At 34.4% G+C, this 23,413-nt stretch overlaps 1 protein-coding gene across 5 annotated transcripts in view; it reads left to right on the top strand.

Annotated features, from left to right (window-relative positions):
• Window positions 1-23,413, top strand: part of TCF12 (transcription factor 12) — a 394,477-nt gene that overhangs the window by 350,684 nt on the left and 20,380 nt on the right. For all 5 annotated transcript variants that reach the window (XM_065940083.1, XM_065940082.1, XM_065940084.1 and 2 more), the window contains 5 exons: window positions 1,430-1,508; window positions 9,013-9,086; window positions 10,913-11,119; window positions 19,699-19,813; window positions 20,858-21,020. In XM_065940083.1, coding sequence (XP_065796155.1) covers window positions 1,430-1,508; window positions 9,013-9,086; window positions 10,913-11,119; window positions 19,699-19,813; window positions 20,858-21,020 — 638 coding nt within the window. The remainder of the gene's footprint in view (window positions 1-1,429; window positions 1,509-9,012; window positions 9,087-10,912; window positions 11,120-19,698; window positions 19,814-20,857; window positions 21,021-23,413) is intronic.

Below are 23,413 nucleotides of genomic sequence, written 5' to 3'. Positions count from 1 at the left end.
TTAGTGCCACCTTTAAAAAAAAGATAAATGAAAGCTGTTAGTGTTCAATGATTGTGACCCGTGGAATTTTGTTTTACATGAGCCTTTCACAGTATCTGGCTTTTTCAACATATTACACTGTCTTAAAACCAGTGCTGAGACCTCTTATATGCTGTAATTTGGGCATCTTTAAATTTATTAGAGCTCTCAGCTTATTCAGAGCAAGATTATTTCTATTGGATGACACTTTGCACCCACAAGTAGTTTTCCTTGTTAAAATATTTGACCACAGGTTCTCCAAAGAAGTTGATTTATCTCCCCTAAGTGCTGAGATATGAAGATGATTTATGATACCTGTTATAGTAATGGGACTGTCCTAGAGAAGAGCTCTTGGGAATTGTTGGTGTGTGGATTAGGGAGGCATTTTAAATGTTTATGGCTAGTTATGTAGCTTGAATGAATTTCTGTTACTATTTTTTTTTTCAGCAATGTGAAATAAAGTATTGCAACAAAACCTTTAGCCAAAGTACAAAAATTTATGCATCCCTATATGTTAAACTCTTAGGTGGTAAAGTTTATAAATTACTTAGGGAACATTTTTTGAAGAACTTCCAACGTTTTTTCCCTTTCATCAAAGGTGACAAAATATCCTTTAAAAGCAAGCTTATTTTTTTTTTTTTTTACAATACACATCATTAGGAGCTAAATTTAGCAAAAATGTTAACCAAACAGAACTTTTTAAAAGAAATAAGGGGTAACTTCTAAAAAATCATTTTCTTTGGCCTTTGAAACTATTTTCAAGGACTATTCTCTTCAAAAAAAAATAAGTTTCCTAAGATTATTTTGGGGGCTTCCCTTGTGGCTCAGTAGTAAAAAATTTGCCTGTCAGTGCAGGAGACACGGATTTGATCCCTGGGTCGGGAAGATCCCATGGAGAAGGAAATGGCAACCTACTCCAGTGTTCTTACCTAGAGAATCCAATGGACAAAGGAGCCCGGAGGGCTCCAATCCATGGGTTCATGAAAGAGTCAGATACTACTTACTGACTAAACAGCAACAACAAAGATTATTTCTAATACATAAAGTTTATTTAGATAGTATATTCTAGAAAGATTGTTTATCAAACTTGTTGATTTTATATTTCTAGTCACTTCTTTTTTGTTCTAGCAGTTAGAAATTTAAATTATTTTAAACTAGGATAATAAAGAAGTTGCTATGAACTATTTATGCCTCTTGTATTAGAATATTTATGATACTCTTTAATCCTAGTTTTAAAACTGAGATTTCTATAGTTTTTATGTAATGGAGTTGTCCTAAAATTTATTAAATAATTTCTCACTCATGAGTCTTTAAGGGTGGCAGCTTAGACTACAGACATATCTCCATGCCAGTGGATTTATATTTTTGCTTTTGTCACATATTGATGTGTTTGTCTTTGTTTTCTGGTTAGATTTATTCTCCTGACCATACCAGCAGTAGTTTTCCATCAAATCCATCAACACCAGTTGGATCACCCTCACCTCTCACAGGTAAGCTTTTGTTTTATCTAACTACTTGATAACATATGTGAGGCTACTTGAAAATGTTTGAAGTTTATTTTTCAATAAAATATAGTAAAGACTCACACACAGAAAAAATCATTTGTTTTGAGAAAGCATGTAAACAGAGTCTTCTTCTGAGTTCATTTTGGAGAATGTTGAAATATTTGCTATTTGAATTATTTGTTCGTATCTCCTTTGGTTCTTAAAATAATTTGCAATAGTTAAATTATTGCAACAGGATAAAAAATAAGGCTAGGCAATTGAGATGAAAGTAAAATATAGAGAAGGAGATAAATTTAAAAATTTGATAAGCTAGCATAGAAAATAAAATAATCTATTTAGACGTACATATGACTTCTTTCTTCCTTATTTTTAAGTCCACTGAGTTAGTATTTCCTATATACCTATATATGTATATAAATTCTTGGGAATGTTGGAGGTGTTTTTCTTTGTTGTTGTTGTTTTTTTTTTTTTTTTTTTTTTTTTTGCTGACGGAAACAACTCGTGAATGTGGGTGAATATTGTTAGTAGAGTTAAATAAATGTTCAGTCTTGTGTTGTGTGTTCCTTTTTTTTTTTTAACAGCAGCTTTAACAACTTCCAGATAGTTGAGATACAATTGTTATTCATGTAAATAGGAATTTTTCAATTTATTAGAAATAAAATTACAGGGAAATGCTTGCATTTATTAAGCTATAAAACTTGAAATATATTTTCCTGAGCATTGTTTGGAGAAAAATCATACTGAAGAAGAAATGTATTCATTCTAAGGAAAAGACATTAGACAACTGGGTAAAAATTGCCGTTTTCCTCCAACAGTTGACCTCAGAAACAATTCTGTATTCCTGATCGGGTCACTAGTTCAGGCCATGTGGCATTGTTGTTGCTGTCAAGCCTTTTTGCATTGTTCAGGATTTCTGAAATTCAGGACTCATTGATATATCAGGGCTCTGGCTATCACCTGTGCGCTGTGATTTAGCCTTGTGACTCTGCTAAGAAGCATTCCAGTGTGGAAACGATGAACTGCTGGCAGCTGCTTTCAGCTATTAGTGGTTCTGCCACTTTCTCAGACACCGTGGCTTCAGCTGTCTAGTAAAAGTAGAACAGCTGTTCCCCGTATAGACAGGACTATGAAAGACCCATTGACTTAGAGTTGTTGTTTAACAGAGGGATGAAATTACAGGAACAATGATGTAACTTTAACCATATTCACCATCTTGGCAGAGTTTTACTGAAGTTATCAGTGTCATTTTTGCCACAGCCCATTCCACTTTTTCATCTCGGGTAGCTATGTTGGCCCTTACTGTATGCTCCTACTGCCTCTTCTCCTCTGCCCAGTAAGATAGCTACAGAAGTGTCCTTTAGTTTTCATGAACATTGGTTGGGAAGACAGGCAGCAGAGATGCTCAGCATCTGTGAAGGAATATCAGAAAAATGAGGAATCAGAGACTTAGACATTTTTCAAAAAATAATGGTCCAAAGTAAAATCTCACATTTCCTCCTTCATTTTTGTTTGATGTTTAATAAATGGTATCCTTTTTCTGCCTTTAATTCAGCTGATAAATGAAAATCTGTGAACTATTGGATTATGTAGTGAAGGTAATAACAGATTTCTTTATCAACTCAGTTGTCATACTCAGAGAAAAATATTTTTATATATTCCTGTTGAAGTGGCAAATCAAAGACTGATTTTATACAGGTGCATCTTTGTCTCATCTCCTGTATCTAGTGTTTTCTTCTTATAACCACATATACACACATATCCCAGATTGATGGGGCAGACATGGAAAGGGAGGAGGAAAAAAGGAAAGCACTGTGTAATAAAGTTTTCACAGTTGAAGGAAAAATGAGTAAGATAGAGCAAACCAGAGCTCCTGTATAATATGTGCAAATTATTCTGTACTTGTGTCGCAGTGGCCCATTGTTGAGAGTAAAACATCCCACTCCGTGTGCTCTCTACACTGGGCTTGTTTCTTACGCTTGAACATCAGTCCAGCTCAACACAGACCTTGTAAGAATAGTTACAGCACAGGCAGTTTCTAAGGCATTCATCATTCTTGTTTAAATCCTGCTCCTATTCAGTAGTAGTAATAATAGAAAATGCTTATGAGGAAAAAACATCTAAGATGATTATAATATTTTAGTTAAGATACTTCAGGCTGAAGGAAAGACAAACTCTTGTCTGGAGTGGATTACACAGTAAGGAGATTTAGGATATCTTGTATAAAGCCCATAGCAGGGCAAGTTCCTGGACCAGTCTGAACTCCTGCTCTATTTCTTTGAAATTCTTTCTCAAGCTGGTGGCAAGACAGCAGTTAAAGGTACCACATGTAGGCATAACCATGTCTCCTATAATAAAAAGGACCATCTATTAAATGTCTTTTCAGAATCTTTTTCTGGAAGCCTCTTCAACAGGTTTTCCCTCATGATTCATTGATCAGGACTGGGCCTAACAGTTACTTAACAGAAATGAGACCACCATATTTGTCGTAGTTGTTAGGATTTATCCCAAAAACTAAGAATAGAATTAATTACTCTTTGCAGGTTCATAGTAGGAAAGGATAGACACCCTGCCACCTTCTGAACAAAATCTGCTCTAGCAGCAAGGTAGAAGAGAAGTATGGCTGTGTCTAATACAGTTTTCATTTGAAAAAAGATATGAGTATTTCAATTAAGAGAATGTGTTTACTAAAGAAACTTGGAAAGCAGACAAAACCGTTCTTTACCTAATTCTGGAATATCAGTAAATAAAAGTCTAATAACTGCAGCACTCAGTAGCAATCTTTGGAACATCCGCAATAAAAGCAAAGAGGATGTGGGGCAGATAGGAAAGATTCCTCAGTTTGGACTCATTTCATCAGTGAGATATTTATTTTTGTCATCTGTCATTGTGCCTGTTGTTAAAGCGGTTAATCTGACTTCAGCAAGTTTTCAGTTTAGTTGAGAAAATAAGAGATAAACACATGAAAATAGAACCATCAGAATTTACTCTTGAACTATCAGAATTCACTCTAAACTACAGTTCTCCAGATACATTTCATGAAGAGAGTGTAAAGGAGAAAGAACTTTCTGAGTTTAAAAGAAGAGTATGACAGAGGTCAAGATGTGGAAAGTGTATGACCTGTCCATTCAGAGTCATTGAGATGACTGATCATGAGCTCTTCACATGTGAAGAGCTTCCCCTCGAATGGGAAGGTTGGCTGGGGCCAGATTGCAGAAAGCAGAGCATTCAGTGCTACACTGAGGATTATTCAACCTTTTCTAAGGTTGGAGTGTATCATGAAAGTTTGAGTTTAGGGTGAGAGTACAAAGAGAAACAACTAACAAAATAAGAAAATGCATGGTAAATAGTCCTAAGAATTTCTCCTAGCCACACAAAATGATGTTACCTATTCTCTAAATTTATTAACCAGTTTTATTAGGGTGGTGTATTACTAAATCCCAGTCAGAGCAAAAACAGATCAGGAATACTAGGTGAATTTTAGATTTAGTGATCACAGAAAGAAAACCTTTCCAGATTTTCTAGCCAGATAATTTGATTCTCTTATCCTTATCAGCTAACTTGTTTTCTGGAAATAGTAAATTTCAATGCTAAGTAATGAGTTTATTATAATCCTTGGATAACAGCTAACTTTTGGGGGTGGTCATTAATATAAAGCTCAGGGCAAAGCCCAGGACAGTTACAAAATCTGTTAACTATATAAACAGTTGAAAGCTTGCCCTTATCTAATAGAAGAATGTATAAGCCCAAAACCTCTACATATGTCTACAACCAGGTATCATGTGACAGGGAAGGAAGGGAGGAAATAACCTATTCTCTGGGAAACCCCATAGGTTTTTGCCCTTTGCACTTTTGTTTTACCATTATTTGTATAACAGTGCTATAGCTGGTGATTATAAACTAAAGATAATGATATCAAAATATTCTAAATGGATCTGTATATTTTATTCATTCAGTAGTTTTTTAAAAAGACAGTGATCCAGATCTGTCTAGTGTCAAAAGTATTCTGTAGCATTATGGTCTCTGTCTAGAACTTGAATTCCTTTCACAACCCTACAGTTCTTATCTGTAACTAATAAACCATCAGTGGGCCAGAATTACAAAAGACTGTGTGTCTTTTTTCATCATTGGTTACATGATTGGTTTCTTCATCAGGAAGAAATAGTAATATTTCATTGTCAGAAAGATCTTTTAGACTCACAAAGCCTGTGTGTTTGTATCTTTTACCTCATTGGTCTTGTAAAGGCAGATTAAAAACAAAAACTAAAAAAAACTGAGTACCTATTTTATGGTGAGTATTCTAAATTAATTGATAGTACAGATCAACCAGAATGCAGGTTCACTGATTCTCAGTATCCGTTAAACGTCCATGCTCTCTTTTGAGCTTTACCAGACATAGGATGGCCTTTGTTGAACTAACGCAACCTATCTTAACTATCCAGCCATCCCCTTTGTGACCAATAGCATGAATTTTTGAAATGACTGAGCTTTAAAGAGCTCAGTTCATGAAATACAGCTTGGCATTTGTATAAAATTCAAACAGATACAGATGATTTAACCATGTTAGTATTTTCCTTTAATCAGGTTCATCTCAAGTGGGGCAGCCTAATCTATAATAATTTTTAAAAAAAGGTTTGAGTATGTGTATGTTTTTCCAGTTTAATAAATTACATTTTGAAGTAGATCATAGCATAGATACTTCATGTCACTATCAAAAAATAGTGAATATAGGTGATTTCTTACCTGAGTAACTCTGTGCACACATCTCATTCCTCAATACTAAGGTACCAAAGAACCACAAAAATTGCCTGTTTTGCAAAGCAAATGTGTTCTGAGTGTTTAAACATAAAACTTGCATTAATGATCCACACAGATTAAATATCCTATCACAGGCTGATCACCCAAGGATGTTGGGCAAAATGATTGAAAATAAAATATTATAGGGCTTTCCTGGTGGTCTAAGAATCCACCTGCTAAAGCAGCAGACACAGTCTTGATCCCTGGTCTGGGGATATCCCACATGCTGTAAGCCTGTGTGTCACAACTACAGAGCCCATGCTCCATGACAAGAGAAACCACATGTTGAGAAGCCTGTGCACCACAATGTAGAGTAGCTCCTGCTCACCATAACTAGAGAAAGCCTGCACACAGCAACAGAGACCCAGTGCAGTCAAAAATAAACAGGTAAATCTTTTAAAAAAAAGGTCTTGAGGTCCCTTCTTTAAAAAAAAAAAAAAAAATATATATATATATATATATATATACACACACACACACACACACATATATATATAGTAAACATTAAGGGAAACTTTTAAAAATAATTTCAGTTCTTTTTAAAAATAGATTATAATTAACCTCTTATCCACATAAAAATTCACAATCCTACATTAGTTTTGGAAAGCATCACCAACTCAATGGACATGAGCTTGAGCAAGCTTTGGGAGTTGGTAATGGACAGGGAGGCCTGGCATGCTGCAGTCCATGGGGTCACAAAGAGTCATACACGACTGAACAACTGAACTGAACTGAGCTGATATACTGAAATCAATGGTAAAGTGTTATTTTATTTAAAAAAATTTTTTCTTTGGCTCCGCTGGCTCTTTGATGTGGCAAGAGGACTTTCTCTAGTTGCAGTGCTCACTCCGGCTTCTCTTGCTGTGGAGCACAGGCTCTAAAGCACACAGGCTTAGTGGTTGGGGTGCGCTGGCTTCTCTACTTGTGGCAGTTGGGCCTTGGCTGCCCCGCAGCATGTGGGGTCTTAGTTCCCTGACCAGGGATCGAGCCTGCATCCCCAGCCTGAAAAGGCGGGTTCTTAACCACTGGACCACCAAGAAAGTTCCTGGTTCTTTTTATATGAATTCTTCATGTACTCAGTTACTGGATTTTTCTGATTGCTAAATTCTACTTGCTAAGTGTAAAATTAGCCCACATGCTTTCTGTTTCAATGAGCAATTTTAGATTTTCCATAATTTGTATAGTTAAATTATGATTATATTTGTATGTCTAGCAGGTCACCTTTAATGGACAGAATAATTTGTAATTTGCTTCCAAGTAAAAAAAATTGTTAGTCGATGAAGTATATATAGCATATATTTTTCTTATAATTTTAGTATTTAAAAATTTTTATATAATCACAGTAATATCCATATAACTATAAAATATAATCAAGTTATTAGGAATCTTATGTATCCAGCTTTTCAACTTAATATAAATGATTAATAGGAATACAAATACTAAGTTGTTCAGCTAAAGTGAACTATAATAGTTCTAATTTACCTTAAGTTTTTAGTTTCCTAAATGTGGCAAATTAACCTAAAACAACAAGCTGTGGTGGAACATAGTTTAAAATTTCATTTAGCTATAAATGAGACAAATTAAGTAAACATTCAACTTTTCTAATTTTAGATTTCTAATATAATTCAGTTTGTCACTGAAGCTTTGGTTAAAAACAATACTATGTATTTAATTGAATGGTCTTCATTATTTTCTGTAAATAACTTATTTTCAAATGCAGTTATGAAATAGTAAAGATTATTGATCAGTTGTTTTGTCTTTTTCTTTTTAAAGCTATTTTAAAGCACTGCATTCTCCCCAGTACATAAATTAGTCTTTTTTTTTCTTGTGTTTTTTTCTTTTTATTCTTTCTGTTCTGAACTTGTATCCTTTCTTTTTGTATCCTTTTTTAATACTATTACTGCTTTTCTAAAGTTGAAGAGTAAATGTTTAACAAAATTTTCATGATAATATTTTCCAACTTAAATGATATGTTTTGGTGTAAATTATGTTGGGAAAGTTTTTAGCAAATCTAAATGTATTTGTGGTCATTTGAAATTGGTGCATTTGTGCATTACTAAAGGCACAAGTTAGTATAACCCTTTAGAAAGTAGTTTTGATCTTACGAATTAAGGATCATAAATATGTTCATACCTTTTAACTTAGAAGTGCTATTTATCCTTAGACATGTTCCCCAAAAGGAAAACACAGTATTTTTTTATCATTCATAATATAGTGATACTCAATTAGTATTCATAATAGCCAAATGAAAGTAACCAAAGTATCCAGCAGTGAGGTAATGATGGCTAAGCAAATTATGATGTAGAGAATCAGGTGAATATTAATGTAAGTCATTAATTGCATTATCATAAAGACTATAAAATATGATGGAAGGGCAGAATTTAAATTATATATATTTTAAGTACATTCTCTCAAGATTCATGTGCATGTGGACCAAGTGTGAAGAACATGTAAGTTTAAAAGTAGTTGCATGTTATAGTTTTTTCCCTCAACTCCCTCAATTATTTTAATAATGAAAAAATTTTAATGTGTTGGGCTTATCAGTAGCCAATACCATGCTGAAGAGTAAACAAAAATTTTCACATAAATTTGTACACACCTAGCAATAATGTATCTTTGCCCTTTCCTTCAGAACATTATCAAGATCACTGAGTTAACCAAGGTGTGTGGGTGCTTTGGGGTTTTGTTTCAACAGGTACCAGTCAGTGGCCCAGACCTGGAGGTCAAGCTCCTTCATCCCCAAGCTATGAAAACTCACTCCACTCCCTGGTAAGAGCCTCTGAGAAACATACAAGATCTATTTCATCTAATAGTATGGAGTTGTTTTGTTTTTTTTTCCCCCCAGAAAATCTTGAGTAACAATGAAAAAACAGTAGGATAGCATTACACACGAATTCTTTGCTAACAAATGGCCTGGTTTAGCTGAACAATATGAGACACATTGGGTGTGCCTTTTGCCATCTGTTCTTTGGGACATTGGTTTTAGGACAGCTGGTTTTAAAATAGTGTTATGGGATTCTTGTTTCTTTGACAGATCTAGGATTTAATTTTACTGTAATTTTATGTTTATATGTAAAGAAAATTTAAAGGGAAAAAACCAGAGACCAAGTAAGAGAAAATTAGTTCAGCAATGCCAAATGGTTGTATTTTACTCTTTCTCATATGATACTGTGTATAGTTGGTTACATTTCTATTAAAAGTTTCAAATGCAACATCAGTTGTTTTTGTCATGAAGAGTATTGTTTTCCATGTTCTCTTTTTATAAAAAAAATGTGTAAATTGTATTGATATATGCAAAAACATAGATAAACAAGACAGTAGAATAAAGGAGCCTGTCTAGGTATTGAGCATGAAGAATTTGTGGTAGGATGTTAACTACTGTTGCCTTTCTATGCTTACCACAGAATTACGAAGCATTATAAAAACAAACTAAGGATGACTTGATGGAATGCTAAGTCATGCTATTCAATAATTCCAGGTTGCAAATAGAAAAGTTCTTTTTCTGTGACTAACAGAACATTTTAAATTAAAGGAAAGTTTTCTTCTCACATTTAAGCAAATATAAGCAATGTGTGCTATTTAGATGCTAACCTTATAACTTTGCTGTTAAATCCCAGCCTTCTCATACCTTAATACAAAGTAGATCTTGCAGGTCTCCGCGTTAACTTTACTAACATGTTATGCTGACATGCACATCAGCTATTTCCTCATCTCTTTTGGAGTTAATCTTAACCTGTGCTTTGCCTCCTGTTCTGTCTTGACTTTGCCAGAAAAATCGAGTTGAGCAGCAACTTCACGAGCATTTGCAAGATGCAATGTCCTTCTTAAAGGATGTCTGTGAGGTACTATTTCTTTTAGATGGTGCCTTTTTTTGTGTTTCAATTAATTATACGTCCTATTATCCATTTAAAATCTTCAAGCCTGTGCAGACTCCAGAGTCTTAAAACCAAACAATGACTCTTTTTGTTTTTGTGACAATATGTAAGAATAGGCCTTTGTTCTCATATATTGTTGAGTATGGTTCCTTTTAAAGAGCTCTACTGGCATGTGCTTTTGGTTTTTTAAATTCTAATATGTTTGTGTATGGGGCATGTGTATATCCACAGACAGATATCATTTTATCAGTTTTGTGACAAGAGCACATTTGGATGTGGTCACCATTTCAGATAGGTATTAAATATTCACTTAAAACAAAATTACAACTTAAATATGATGGATTTGAGGACCCTTCCCCAAGTTGCCCTCATTTCGATGTTAAAATACAGGTTATCTTTTTTATCAATGATAATTGAATGCCAGATACTGTAGAGTAGCCTTCAGCTTTTTTAGACACTAAAAGAAATAACCTCATGCTAGATTGATAAATAGATTTTTATGAAGCAGTGGTTTGCTTCTGAAGCTTTGGTAATTTAGCATAGTTTACAAATATCCTTTCTTTGATTGTTTATTTATAGTACAGGTAGTTTCTTTTGAAGCTACTTGATGTTGCATATTCACTTGCTGTCTTCTATATATCCCAAAGTAGAAATCATAGCAATTTAATGCATGCAGCAGATAAAAGCAGTAACCTCCATGTCTTTTTTCAATCCCTACAGCAATCTCGGATGGAGGATCGTTTGGACAGACTGGATGATGCTATCCATGTGCTGAGGAACCATGCCGTGGGACCTTCTACCAGTTTGCCTGCTGGTCACAGTGATATACACAGTTTATTGGGACCATCACATAATGCACCAATTGGAAGCCTCAATTCAAACTACGGTGGATCAAGCCTTGTTACAAGCAGTCGATCTGCTTCAATGGTAAAATAGTGCTCATGCTTTTTGAAATAACCCCTGAAGCCTATTTTCCTAAATGTTTTTCGTGAAATCTTTAGGGAGAGGGCCCTTCTTCTTATAAACAAGGTAGAGTGGTTTTTAAGAATTTCTTTTACTGTTTTGGACAGGGTCATTGGCTGAGCATTTAACCTTAAAATCCTGCTATGATCATGTGCGAAAAGCAGAAACTTTATGCAGAGATCATATTAGCTTAAACTTGAATTTTTTTTCCAGATGTATAATAATTGATGGAACATTTTTTTGCCTTGAAACAATGTGTAGAAAGTCTTAATAGCAAAATCAAGAAAGCAAGACTGATTTTCAGGGGTTCTGGTCCAGAAAAACTTGTTTATTATCATTGGAACTAGCCTTCAATAGAACGAACACAATAGTATTTGTACAGGTCCAAATTTAAGTTTTATTCCCAAACGAAGAAAAAAATGTGAGGTAGTTTTGAGAATGGCTGTAATTTAAGTGACAATGAAAGGAAACAATTTAGATTAACTCCTGAAGAGACTAAAATCATTCAATCCATCTTTTTTAAAGCATGGTAATTCTTTAAAGTAGGGAAAAGTAACATTCTGCAGCCGTGCACATCTAAAATTGTGTGTTGAATGTCTTATATTATTTTTTATATAAATTATGTTTTAAAGTAATGAAGCTTTTTTTGAACCTGCTGTTTAATTGAAACCATGTGTTTGCATGTTTATGTCATGGTTCTTAAGATTCATTGCATGCTGTGAAATATTCTTCTATGAAACAGATTTCTGACTATAAGCCATGTGATCAAGGCTAAAACTCAGCTATCATTGAAATAATTAGGTGCCCCAAATGCTGAAGTCTTGTGTTCTGTAAAATAGGATTGGTTCCAGATTTTTACATTCACATGTCAAGGAGCCATTTATATTCATTCTGGAGCTGCTGAAGTAAACATCAAACAAGGCTGCCTGGTTTCCTAAGAACAATGTTTTCAGCAACATGGGTGACATTAGATGGCTGCATGTCTTAACAACTGTGTTTTTGTTTTCTAATATCAGAAGGTCTTAAAATTTAGGCTTTTTTAAAATTAACTTTTGTTGCTATTGATAAACTAATAATTGCAAAAACATTTATAAATTACTGAATTCATAGAAATTTAAACAGTATTTTTATCACCACTAGTGATAGTAGCAAAATAATTTTAATATTATAATAAGATAGCATTTGTTATAAATATAAATTATTACTTTGCTGAAATACCATCTATCCTTATTTGGAAGAAGGACTTACAAATCAGTGTCTTGGAATCCTAAGTTTGTCTCAATTGCAATATGTGCAATTCTTAGTCCTCACCTCTTAATCATTTTTAATTCTTCATTGTTAATAGCTCACTGCTCCTACTTCAGTTTATCTGCTACAATATTTGATATGTCTCTGGATCCTCTTAAATAAATGTAGAGTTTGTATGAAATGGAACTTCTGTCTTTGGGAGGTTGTTTTTATCAACTTTGGATACAAGTTGGAAAAGAAATTTTTCAAAATCCAGTCTTCCAAAGCCATATAAAAACCCAGCACACTTTAAAAGGACTTGTAGAGGGAAAAATTGTTTCATTATATATTGCCCTGAAACTTGCAATTAAGAAAGTAGCTTCCATTATATCCACTAGGAATATGCTGCCTGTTTCAGAGTTGCCAGAGATATTCTTTACAAAGGAAAAAAAACTGAAGGTAATCTAGAAAAAAAAGAGTTCTGAAACATGAGGTGAGCCTAATGTAGTCTGAGAAGCAGCACCAGTGCTGGAGCAACTAAGCCCAAGCTATCGCTTAGTTTATCTATCAAGGTCTTCTTTCAGTTTTTATAACCTTCTTAGAGGACACAGAGCTGGGGAAAATCTGCCAGGATCTGCTATATCCACCCCATCCAGATGTAATCACTAATGAGAGGGAGATGCAGATGTTTTTGCCAGGCTTACCCTCAAATATTATTAACTGACAAAATCTGACAGTGTCAAGTGAGTCAGTGTTAAATTCCCATCCTTCTGAAATGAACTTTTTAGCTGTGAATACTCATTTCTCAGTTTCAGCAAAAGACCAAAGGATAGAATGAAATTAAAATCACAGTCAGTCAGACTGTCCCAGCTAAGTGTTAGGCATATTATTGAGGAAAATTTATCCTGGTGGCTGTTATTCATGTCTGAGGGCTTCCGTCAGTACTACCAGGAGCCTTGTTTACATGCCTGACAGCTTTTTTCATGTTCTGAGAGAGAGTGTGATTTGGAGGACATATTGTTGTAACTATTCCCAGCCATCTCCAAGAGTTAATCTCCTGCCTGTATGTATCTCACCTTCATGTATTCTAACTGTTCGTGACTAAGAAATGACACAATTTTACATTCTGGAAACACTTCTTTTTTTTATCTTGCCTAACTTTCTGGTAGTTCATGTATTTTTCCTCTGTATTAACATAAATTAGTATTTTGGGGGCTTCCCTGGTGACTCAGACGGTTAAGAATCTGCCTGTAGTGCAAGAGACCTGGATTCGATCCCTGGGTCAGGAAGATTACCTGAAGAAGGGCATGGCTACCCACTCCAGTGTTCTTGCCTGGAGAATTCCATGGACAGAGGAGCCTGGTGGGCTGTAGTCCATGGGGTTGCAAAGATACTTTTCCTCTGTATTAACCTAAAATATTTCTTAGACCCCTAAAAATGCAGGTTTACATGGCCACAATTACAAAGTAACTGCAGAAATAGCAGTTTATCAGCAATTCTGTATCACCATTTAGAATCTGTAAAGTCGACTTCCCTCAGTATTTAATTTTCATCATTCCATTTATTTTTCTGTAGAGAGTAGAACTAGTCTGCTAAACCTTTCTAGGAGCTCCATAGAACATGCAAGTAAAATTTTTGATGAAATGGAATTTTGTTCTCACAGGCATTTACTAGAGGTCACCATTTTAATTCCAGGTTTTGAATATGTTACTTTCTCGCCTAGCATTATAAACAAGAAGAGCCATTTTTCTGTAAAAGGTCAGATAGTAAATATTTTCAGCTTTGCAGGATATATGCTCTGTATCACAGTTACTTAACTCTGATTCAATAACATGAAAGTATCCATAGGTGTTACAGAAACAAATGGGTTTGTCTGTGCTTTAATAAAGCTTTATTTATAGAAAGGGCCTCCTTTATTAGTTTTTTTTTTTAAAAATAACAGGACCAGATTTGGACCATAGACATACTTTTCCAATCTCTAGTTTAGAACATAAATTAACTTCCCAATGTAGGAAGTGAGAATTAGCAGGTTTTTGTTTGTTTTTTTCTTTTTCTTGGCACCTATAGCTTTTTTTAATATTTCATTTCAATCAGTAGCTTGGGAGTTTTGTGAAGTAGTTGGAATATTTGAGGTGAGCCGGAATTCACTGAGAGTGGAAGAAGAGGACTCAGTGGCAGGATAAAAGTAATACAGAAAGTCCTGCTGTCAACCTTCAGGTGCTTCCAAGATTACTAGTGGTATGAATTCTACATGGGCAGGTTAACCAAATAATCTCCTTGAACAAAGAAGTAGCTTTGTTGCTGAGAACCTTTCCTGACATTATTTTCAGTTATAACAAAAGTATGCCAGTAAGATCATCTGCAGCTTTTAGTAATGATTTGTAGATACATCTGTCTTTCATAGATGAAATAATTACTATTTTTATTACTATTTTTTATTTCACACAAAGATAATAAGACTACCACCTGCCAAAAATATTAATAGGAGTCAATATCAGAAGAGCTAACTTTGTTGTTTATTTATTTGTTCATTTATTTATGGCTGTACTGGGTCTTCATTGCTGTGCGGGCTTTTTCTTTAGTTGCAGCAAGTCTGTGCGGGCTTTTTCATTAGTTGCCAGAAGTGGGGGCTACTCACTAGTTGCGGTGCAGGGGCTTCCCATTGTGGTGGCTTCTCTTGTAGAGTATGGGCTCCAGGGTGTATGGGCTTTAGTAGTTGCAGCTCTCAGGCTCCAAAGCACAGTACTTGTGACACACAGCCTTAGTTGCTCCATGGCATGTGGGTTCTTCCTGGATCAGGGATCAAACTTGTGTCCTGCATTGGCAGGTGGATTCTTTACCGCTGAGCCACCAGAGAAGCCCCCTGATCGTTTGTTTCTTTTAAATGAACAAACTTGACTAGCACAAAAGGTTAGGATTAAAAGAGATTCCACCCACAGAAATAACATATTTTAAGTATCAATATACACAAAAATTAAATTTCCTGAAGATTATTATATCAGAAAAAAAAAAAGCTAGTAAGTGGATAATTCCTATTCCTTCTTATATAATTAGTGTAGCCAGTCTGCCCTATTTTTAACATTTCCTCTTACTTTTGACTAGGGTTAACATTTTCATTTATTTAATTTCTTATTCCCTTTCAGTATTTTTGACAGTTTCTCCATATCCTCTTAATCCATATATAAAATTAAGGCTTTATCAGGCACTGTTATTAGAATGTGATTGAATCATTTAAAACACAAAATCACAAAATCAAGATTTTTAGAACTACTGAAATGTGACCACTGGACAGACTATAGTTTTGCTCTCATTTACTTAGTGTAAGAATGAACTCTTGGAATAAACTGCTGACTGGAAGAAATAATGTTGATAAGTGGAAAACTGAAAAGGAATGAGACTCATTGATTTCATTTAGGCATTGCAAAGAGGTTTCAGCAATATAAAGTTATTGTACATCACATCTGTTTATGGCTGTAATATCTAAAATACCAAGGTGCGATGAGATAGCTCTGTAATAGCTCTTTTATCTTTAAGACAAAGTACCCAGTTATTGTTCAGACCATGATTTCAACTTCAAACTAAGTTGGATTAGAAGCTTTATATTAATGGAAGCTTGATGCAAATCTTTAAAAGTTCCTTATTTATGATACCAGTTGAAATTACACCCATGAGGTCTTTTGATTTTGTTATAAGTCCTAAGGAAATTTAACTCTGGCATTTCTTTTTTTTTTTTTTTTTTTGGTATTGCTTGAGTTTTTTGTTGCTTAAGCTGTAGTTAGAAATGTGTGTCTTGTATGAAAGCAAATAATGTTCAACTGTAGAACTTACAGCTACCTTACATAATTATTTTAAAATATAAATCATATCTGATTTCTAAATCCTAAAGCAATTAAACTATATTTTTCCTAGTTTTAAAAGATTTAAGATTGTTATTAAAGACTAACAAATAGAGTAATATTTTTATTCACGATTTTAAGCACTTTATGTCACATATCAGAGTAAATTTGGAATTATTTTAGCCATATGTTTGAACAGTAATTTAATTAGTAAAGGTTTATATACAGTAGAAATTATGTAGGTTTCAGCTAAACTAAAAGAGTTTTGTTTTTAACTGTACTTTTTCTAACCAATTCTTTCCTAAATGGGCAACTTAAATTTTTTTTTATTTTCATTAAGAACACATTATAGTGCTTTTAAAGCATTTTGATGCCATTTTTTTAAACTCAGAATTGTTTAAATGTCAACATTTAAGCTTGAAAATCAGACAGCTTATATATTTACGGAAATATTATTCAAAAGGAACCATAACAAAAAGAATTCTTGCAAGTTTTAGCATAAGACCCTCTTCAGGTAAAACAAAATACATACAGTACTTAGAGATCCTTTAATTAGTCCGTAGATTGATAGTGATTTAAGTTAAATCACTAGTATTCAGTGAATAGTATAAATTGAACAAATTATTAGGATAGAATTCAGAATCAGAGAGGAGTTCATGCTGAATATTTTTCAGTCTGTCACTTAATTCACAAGACCTCTTATTCATCAACTAATGAGATTTAACATCATTCCATTGTGGGTGTTGAAGCCATTGGCCAAATTAAATGAAAACAAATCCTTTGTCGGATGCTCCCACAAAAATAAGGCCATACATAAATTGTAAAAGTTCAGAATGTAAGATGACGTCATTTAATGGAATGGGCCTTTTATTCTGAAATGGAGCTCTTCATAATAATCGAGATTTAGAGCATAGCAGGCCTAGAAGTTTTCCTTCCCCTGCTAGTCCCCCAAGAGAAGCAGCCTGTCAGCTGTATGCTAACGAGATGAACAATTAAACAAGGTCCTTTCTGGCTGGCCCCACAGATTCTGAGCTCAGACAAAGAACTGTTTATACACCTGTTGCGTGTGTGGACAGAGCCATTTGAATGCGTAGCTGCAGATTAAAGGGAGGACATGGGAGCCAGGATGAGCATTGGTTAAAGAAAACTGTAAGAACTGTGCAAGTCAAATTCTCCAGAAAATATATGAGGCCCATTTGTAAGGGGAATCAAGTTACAAACAAAAAGTTCCTGCTAACTTCATTAATATGAAAAACTCCAGACTTAAAAGTTTTTGCTAGTCTGAGACCATTTTTTAAAGGTTCAATTTTTTCAAGGTTGGTGTGAGAGAATAGTTTGTAGTATTCCACAGAGACAAAGATATTCACTGGCATTTTATATCCCAAAACAAATTGAGTAACCTTTCTGATTTTCCTTCAGGGAAAAGCAAAATCCCTAAGGTTTATTGTTTAGATAATGATCCTTTGTCTGCCAAGCCTTTCATCAGAAAGGAGGTGATAGAACATTTTTATTAGTTGAGATTCAGAAAATCAAAGAATTATTTATATTAATAAAGTAAAAAAAAGAATTTCACAGATGTATCATCACTTACCACTCAGTGAAATTCAGTTTGTTCAGTGGTTTTGTCTTCTGAAGCTCTAAAATAGGTTTCACAGATAAAATACATAGTAAATATACTTAGTTTAAATTTTAAAAGCCTATTTTTTTAAATACTTGATATGATAGCTCAAAATACTATAGAAGAGCAAAATTAGCACATACTACCAAAGATCACAGGAAGTTTTAAGTCCACATTATAAATACAAACATAGAGTCTTTTAGGTTTTGCTTTATCCTGCAATGACTTCCTCAGCCAGTCAAAAATTACTCTAGTAATACATTATACTATACATTAAAATACATTATACTATACATTAAATTAGGCTGAGGCTCCTAAGTTCCCAAAGAATTTTTAGCTATGTGTTGTATTTATATCATGCCTATTTTTATAAAAAGGAATTTTGAACCAACGTTTCCCTCAAATCATGCGAGAAAGCAACCTATGTGTTAAGAATAAACATGACTAGGATTCCCTAGATATAAGATATCATAAACTTTTTAAAAAATAATTTCCTCTCTTGAAAGTAATTTTCACAGTCTACTTCACTTGTTGTTAGGTTTAGTTCTTCAGATTTTTCTCAAGATTTTTTATTGGCGGTATGTTGAAGTTCAGTGTAGAAGTAAAGGTTAAGGGGTAAGGGAAGATTTCCTAAATGGTAAGGGTGTAGAAGGCTACTTTGTTTTCTGTGGTCCCTTCCCAGCTTTAATATTTTATGATTCTAATGAGTGATGAATTTGTGTGGTTTAGAAAAAGGATATAGTCAATGCTTGATCATCCAGGGGAGTAGTGACACACCTAATCTTCAGATAATTTTAAAAGTAGCTGTGGAATACATTAAATGGTTTTTGTTATTATTGTTGTTGTTTAACTACATTAAAGGCAAGAATAAAGGCAGAGGACAGACATTTCTTCAAAAGTAAGATGGAAGCCCTGGTATGTTCTGATCAGATCCACTACCAATAGCCTGCATTGCCTGAAACTTTTGTTTCTTTTGTTTGGCTCACAGGAAACCAGAGGATAAACTTGCTTAGGGGTATTTATATTAGGGTAAAATCCATACAAAGTCATGAAAGATAAAAGCTATATTAATTACTCAAGAGGGATTCAAAGCATGGTGTTTTACTGGGATTGAAGGATTTGTTGAAAAAAACAGTGGTTCTCATGTATAACTCCAGGCAATAAATCTATTTAAGTAAAGGCTTAATCTTCTAGTTGACTCATCTGCTATTGTTCTAATAAAAAGCTTCATTTGTAACAGTTTTTCTAAAAATACTGCATTAGCTAAAATTGTATGCCATACCTTCTCAGTTTAAGTTAACTCTGACTTGTCTAAATCTGATTAAAACTGAGAATAAAAATAAATGGCAATTTTGGTTCCTGGAAATGTACAACTTACTAAATTATTTTAATTTTATATTGCTTTTGCTGCTCTTTTAATTTTTTTTGAGAAGAAATACAAATTCATGGATAGTCTAACATATTTAAGTAATATGTAGAATAGGTTTTCAGTTTGACTGATACAGAATAGAGCTTATAATATGCTGTGCTTTCTCAAAGAGTCAGGCATGACTGAGTGACTAAGCATAGCACATAGCATCTAGAGTGCTTTATCTCTGTTAGCTCATTTGCTTCTCATAGCAACCCTCTGTGGAATATAAACTTTGAAAGTTAAAATTTTTTTTAAATATTTTTTTAAATGTATTTTTGCTCAGAAGCAGTACTACTACTATCAAGTCTTTTACAGTTCAAAAACCAGAAAAGTAGCATCCAGAAACAATTGCTAAATTTAGATAAATGATACTGTTTTCTCTCTTAAACCCAGTGAAAGAATTTGAACAGTTACTGTCCCATGAACTTTTTTGTTTGTTTGTTTACTTTAGGTTGGAACTCATCGAGAAGACTCTGTCAGTCTCAATGGCAATCATTCAGTCCTGTCTAGTACGGTCACTGCTTCAAGCACAGACTTGAACCATAAAACACAGGAAAATTATAGAGGTAACCGTATTATTGGTTTTCAGCAGTACTGCAGACAGAGGTATCATTTGGAGCTCTGTCGCCTTTTTCACGGTCAAATTGACATCTGTTAATCAAAAGTCATCTTAGAATTCCAAACAGTGGTACTACTGCATGAATGTGCAGGGTAGATATTTAGGGTTCAGTACTTTGATCGGTTTAGCTGATCCAATTATAGATGTTTATTGGTGGATGGAACCCTGTGCAAACTGTTGTTCAGTGTTTACTGGTCATCTTCTTAGCTTCTGTTTCCCCCTTTTTTGGCCACACTGCAAGGCATGCGGGATCTTAGTTCTCCAACCAGGGATTGAACCCACACCCCCTGCAGTGGAGGCACAGAGTCTTAACCTCTGCACCAACAGGGAAGACCCTGTCCTGTCTCTTTTTAAATCACTTCCCCTCGTGGCTGAGTCTTCATGGTCCCTAGAGGCAGTGAGAAAGATATTTCTGGGTATATTTAGAGTTCTGAATGATAGTAGCTGTTGTTTAGAAGATTATAATTTAGTTGGAGAGACAGATAATTCTTGTAAAAAGCAAACTGCGGCCAATGTTATAGTAGACCTTATAAATAAGTACAAATATATAGGTAATAAAAGACCATCAAAGTAAAGTTTTCCCAATTATATTTAACCATACCTGTTTTATTGTGTTTGTCCAGGAAAATGTTAAAGCTCATTTCCTTTACCTTGGCAGCATCTTACAAGTTGGTTTCTAAAATGCATAATGTTTCTCATACCTTGTTTAATTTTTAAATGGTACCTGAAAGTGAGCATTGGACTCACCATCAGGGTCAACCTTGTTTGTTTGTTTGTTTGTTTTAATACAGATGCTTTAGAAAGCATTTTTTTCTAAAGTTTGTGGACATGCTCTTTGCAACTCTGAGTAGCTTACTCTTTTACATCTTCAGATATCCATCATTGCTCTAAAACAACTAAGGATATTTGCCATCAAGAAAGCTTTTTACTGTGTTAATTCTAATTCACAGATGAGTCTGGATGTTTATTTTGTTCTTTGCCTATTTGTTAGGTGGCTTGCAAAGTCAATCTGGAACTGTTGTTCCAACAGAAATCAAGACTGAAAATAAAGAGAAAGATGAAAACCTTCATGAACCTCCTTCATCAGATGACATGAAATCAGATGATGAATCCTCCCAAAAAGATATCAAAGTTTCATCTAGAGGCAGAACAAGGTATTTGTTACCATCCAGGTCATATTTCACTCACTTGCCATGGGTGAAAAGTGTCAGCTGTGTTCTAGATACTGTGTTGGGACTTTTATGTCTGTCATCTCATTTAATCCTCACAGCATCCCTAAACAGGAGACATGTGAAGCTTGATTCTAAGTTTGCTTTCCATGTTTCCAACAATATTTTAGGGTCTGCCTGTAAAAAAGAATTACTTTTCTCCCCTCGGTGCTCACAGTCTGTATGACCACTAGAGAACGAAATAGCTAAAACAAGTTAAATTGTACAAGTGTAGGTAGATGCAATCTGTCAATAATTATGTGAATATATTATTTTAAGTATATTAAATATATTATTAATATATAATAAATTATGTTATATATTGTTAAGTAAGTATATTATTTTAAGTTAAGACCTCATCTATGATTTAAACCTGCGATTGGCAAACTATGGCCCCTGGGCAAAATCTAGTTTATTGCCTGTTTTTATAAATAAAGTTTTGTTAGAACACCGCCATGCACCATTTATTTACATATTGTCTGTGGCTGTTCTCATAGTGCAGTGACAGATTTGAGTAGATCTGAGAGATGGCCCATAAAGTTGAAAATAATTACTGCCTGGCTCTTTATAAAAGAAATTTGTGAACTCGTGTTTTAAACAATAATTTGAAAAGAGTATGGAAAAGGAAGTACTCCACATGCACTGTTGTTGGGCAAGAAGTTCTAGAAACTGGATTTGACTGCTTTGAAATATGGATATTGACACATAATGAGATTAGTTTCAAATGATTTCTAAATTCTTCCATCAGATTTTTCTTTTAGTTCCACATGAAAAGAGATAATTTATTTGAGATACATCCTCCTCCTAGTCTTTTTTTTTTTTCCTCTGGTGGCTCAGTGGTAAAGAATCCGCCTGCCAATGCAGGAGACAAAGGTTCAGTTCCTGGGTCAGATGATTCCCTGGAGGAGGAAATGGCTATCCACTCCAGTATTCTTGCCTGGGAAATCCCATGGACAGAAGAACCTAGTGGGCTGCAGTCTATGGGGTCACAAAAGAATCAGACACAGCTGAGCACTCATACATGTGGTACATTCTATTTCTTAGTATATATCTATTTATCAGTAATAGGTATATATCACATTTATTTATATTTAAAACATTGTTCTTTGGGACTTCCCTCTTGATTCAGTGCTTAAGAATCTGCCTTCCAGTACAGGGGATGTGGGTTTGATCTCTGGTTGGGAAACTAAGATCCCATATGCTGCAAAGCAGCTAAGCCCACAGGCTGCAACTAAGGCCTGACACAGCCAAAGAAGTAAAAAAATTTAATTGTTCTTTGTGTTAAAGTATGATACAAAGGAAATTTCAGTAAGTATGCTAGATTAACTAAAAGAACCAGCATAGGGCTTCCCTAGTGGCTCAGCTGTAAAGAATCGACCTGTCAATGCTGGAAACATGGGTTCGATCCTTGATCTGGGAAGTTCCCACATGCTGTGGAACAGCTAAGCCCATGTGCCAAGAAAAGCCACTGCAACGAGAAGCCCGTGTACTGCAACTAGAGTAGCCTTTATTGCCACAGCTATAGAAAAGCCTGCCCAGCAACAAAGACCCAGCACAGCCAAAAAAATTAAAAAATAAATTAAAAAACAAAAAACCAGCATGGTCCTTTCTGTCATTCACATACTTAAAAGTTGTCCTTTTATATTTGACAGTCTCACTGTTTTCAATACTTTAACGTTTCTCTTGGGGAAAATTAAATCTTACAACCTAATGCTACCTATTTTTTAAAATAATTCTATCATTTTAATATGCATTGTATTCAGTTGTGCAAGGGCATGAAGAAGACAAAACTGGGTCAGGGAATCCCGAGGCCACTCCTTTGAGGCATCTCAATTCTTTCAGTTTCATGATTCAAATAGAACTTTAGGGGAATAATTTATACCTCTCCTCATCATTCATCCTTTCATCATACAGGTCAGCAAACTTCCTGTGTGAAGGGCCAGATAGTAAATATTTTAGTCTTTATGGGTCAAGCAGTCTCTGTTGCAACTATTAAACATTACCATTGTTGCATGAAAGCAGCCAAATACATAATGGATGGGCATGGCTCTTCCAATAAAATTTTATTTACAAAAACAGGTAGCTGACTCTTGGGCCAGTTTGCTGAGCTCTGTTATAGGTCATCAGAAATTGAGAATTGCAGTATAATGGGTTAGCGAGAATTATACTTGATAGTTAATAATAGTAAATTTAAAACATGGCTTCGGACAAAATAAGGCTAACCTGGATTTGAATCATGGCTTCACTACATTTTGTCAAATGACCATGGCAGGTTAGTAAAACTTCCTGAGGTTTGGTTCCTTCTTAAAAGAAGTTTTCTATTTAGGATTCTTGTGGGA

Source organism: Muntiacus reevesi, chromosome 7, assembly GCF_963930625.1.
Source record: "Muntiacus reevesi chromosome 7, mMunRee1.1, whole genome shotgun sequence".
In the NCBI taxonomy this organism is placed as follows: Eukaryota; Metazoa; Chordata; class Mammalia; order Artiodactyla; family Cervidae; genus Muntiacus; species Muntiacus reevesi.
This window is presented reverse-complemented; position numbering and strand designations above follow the sequence as displayed.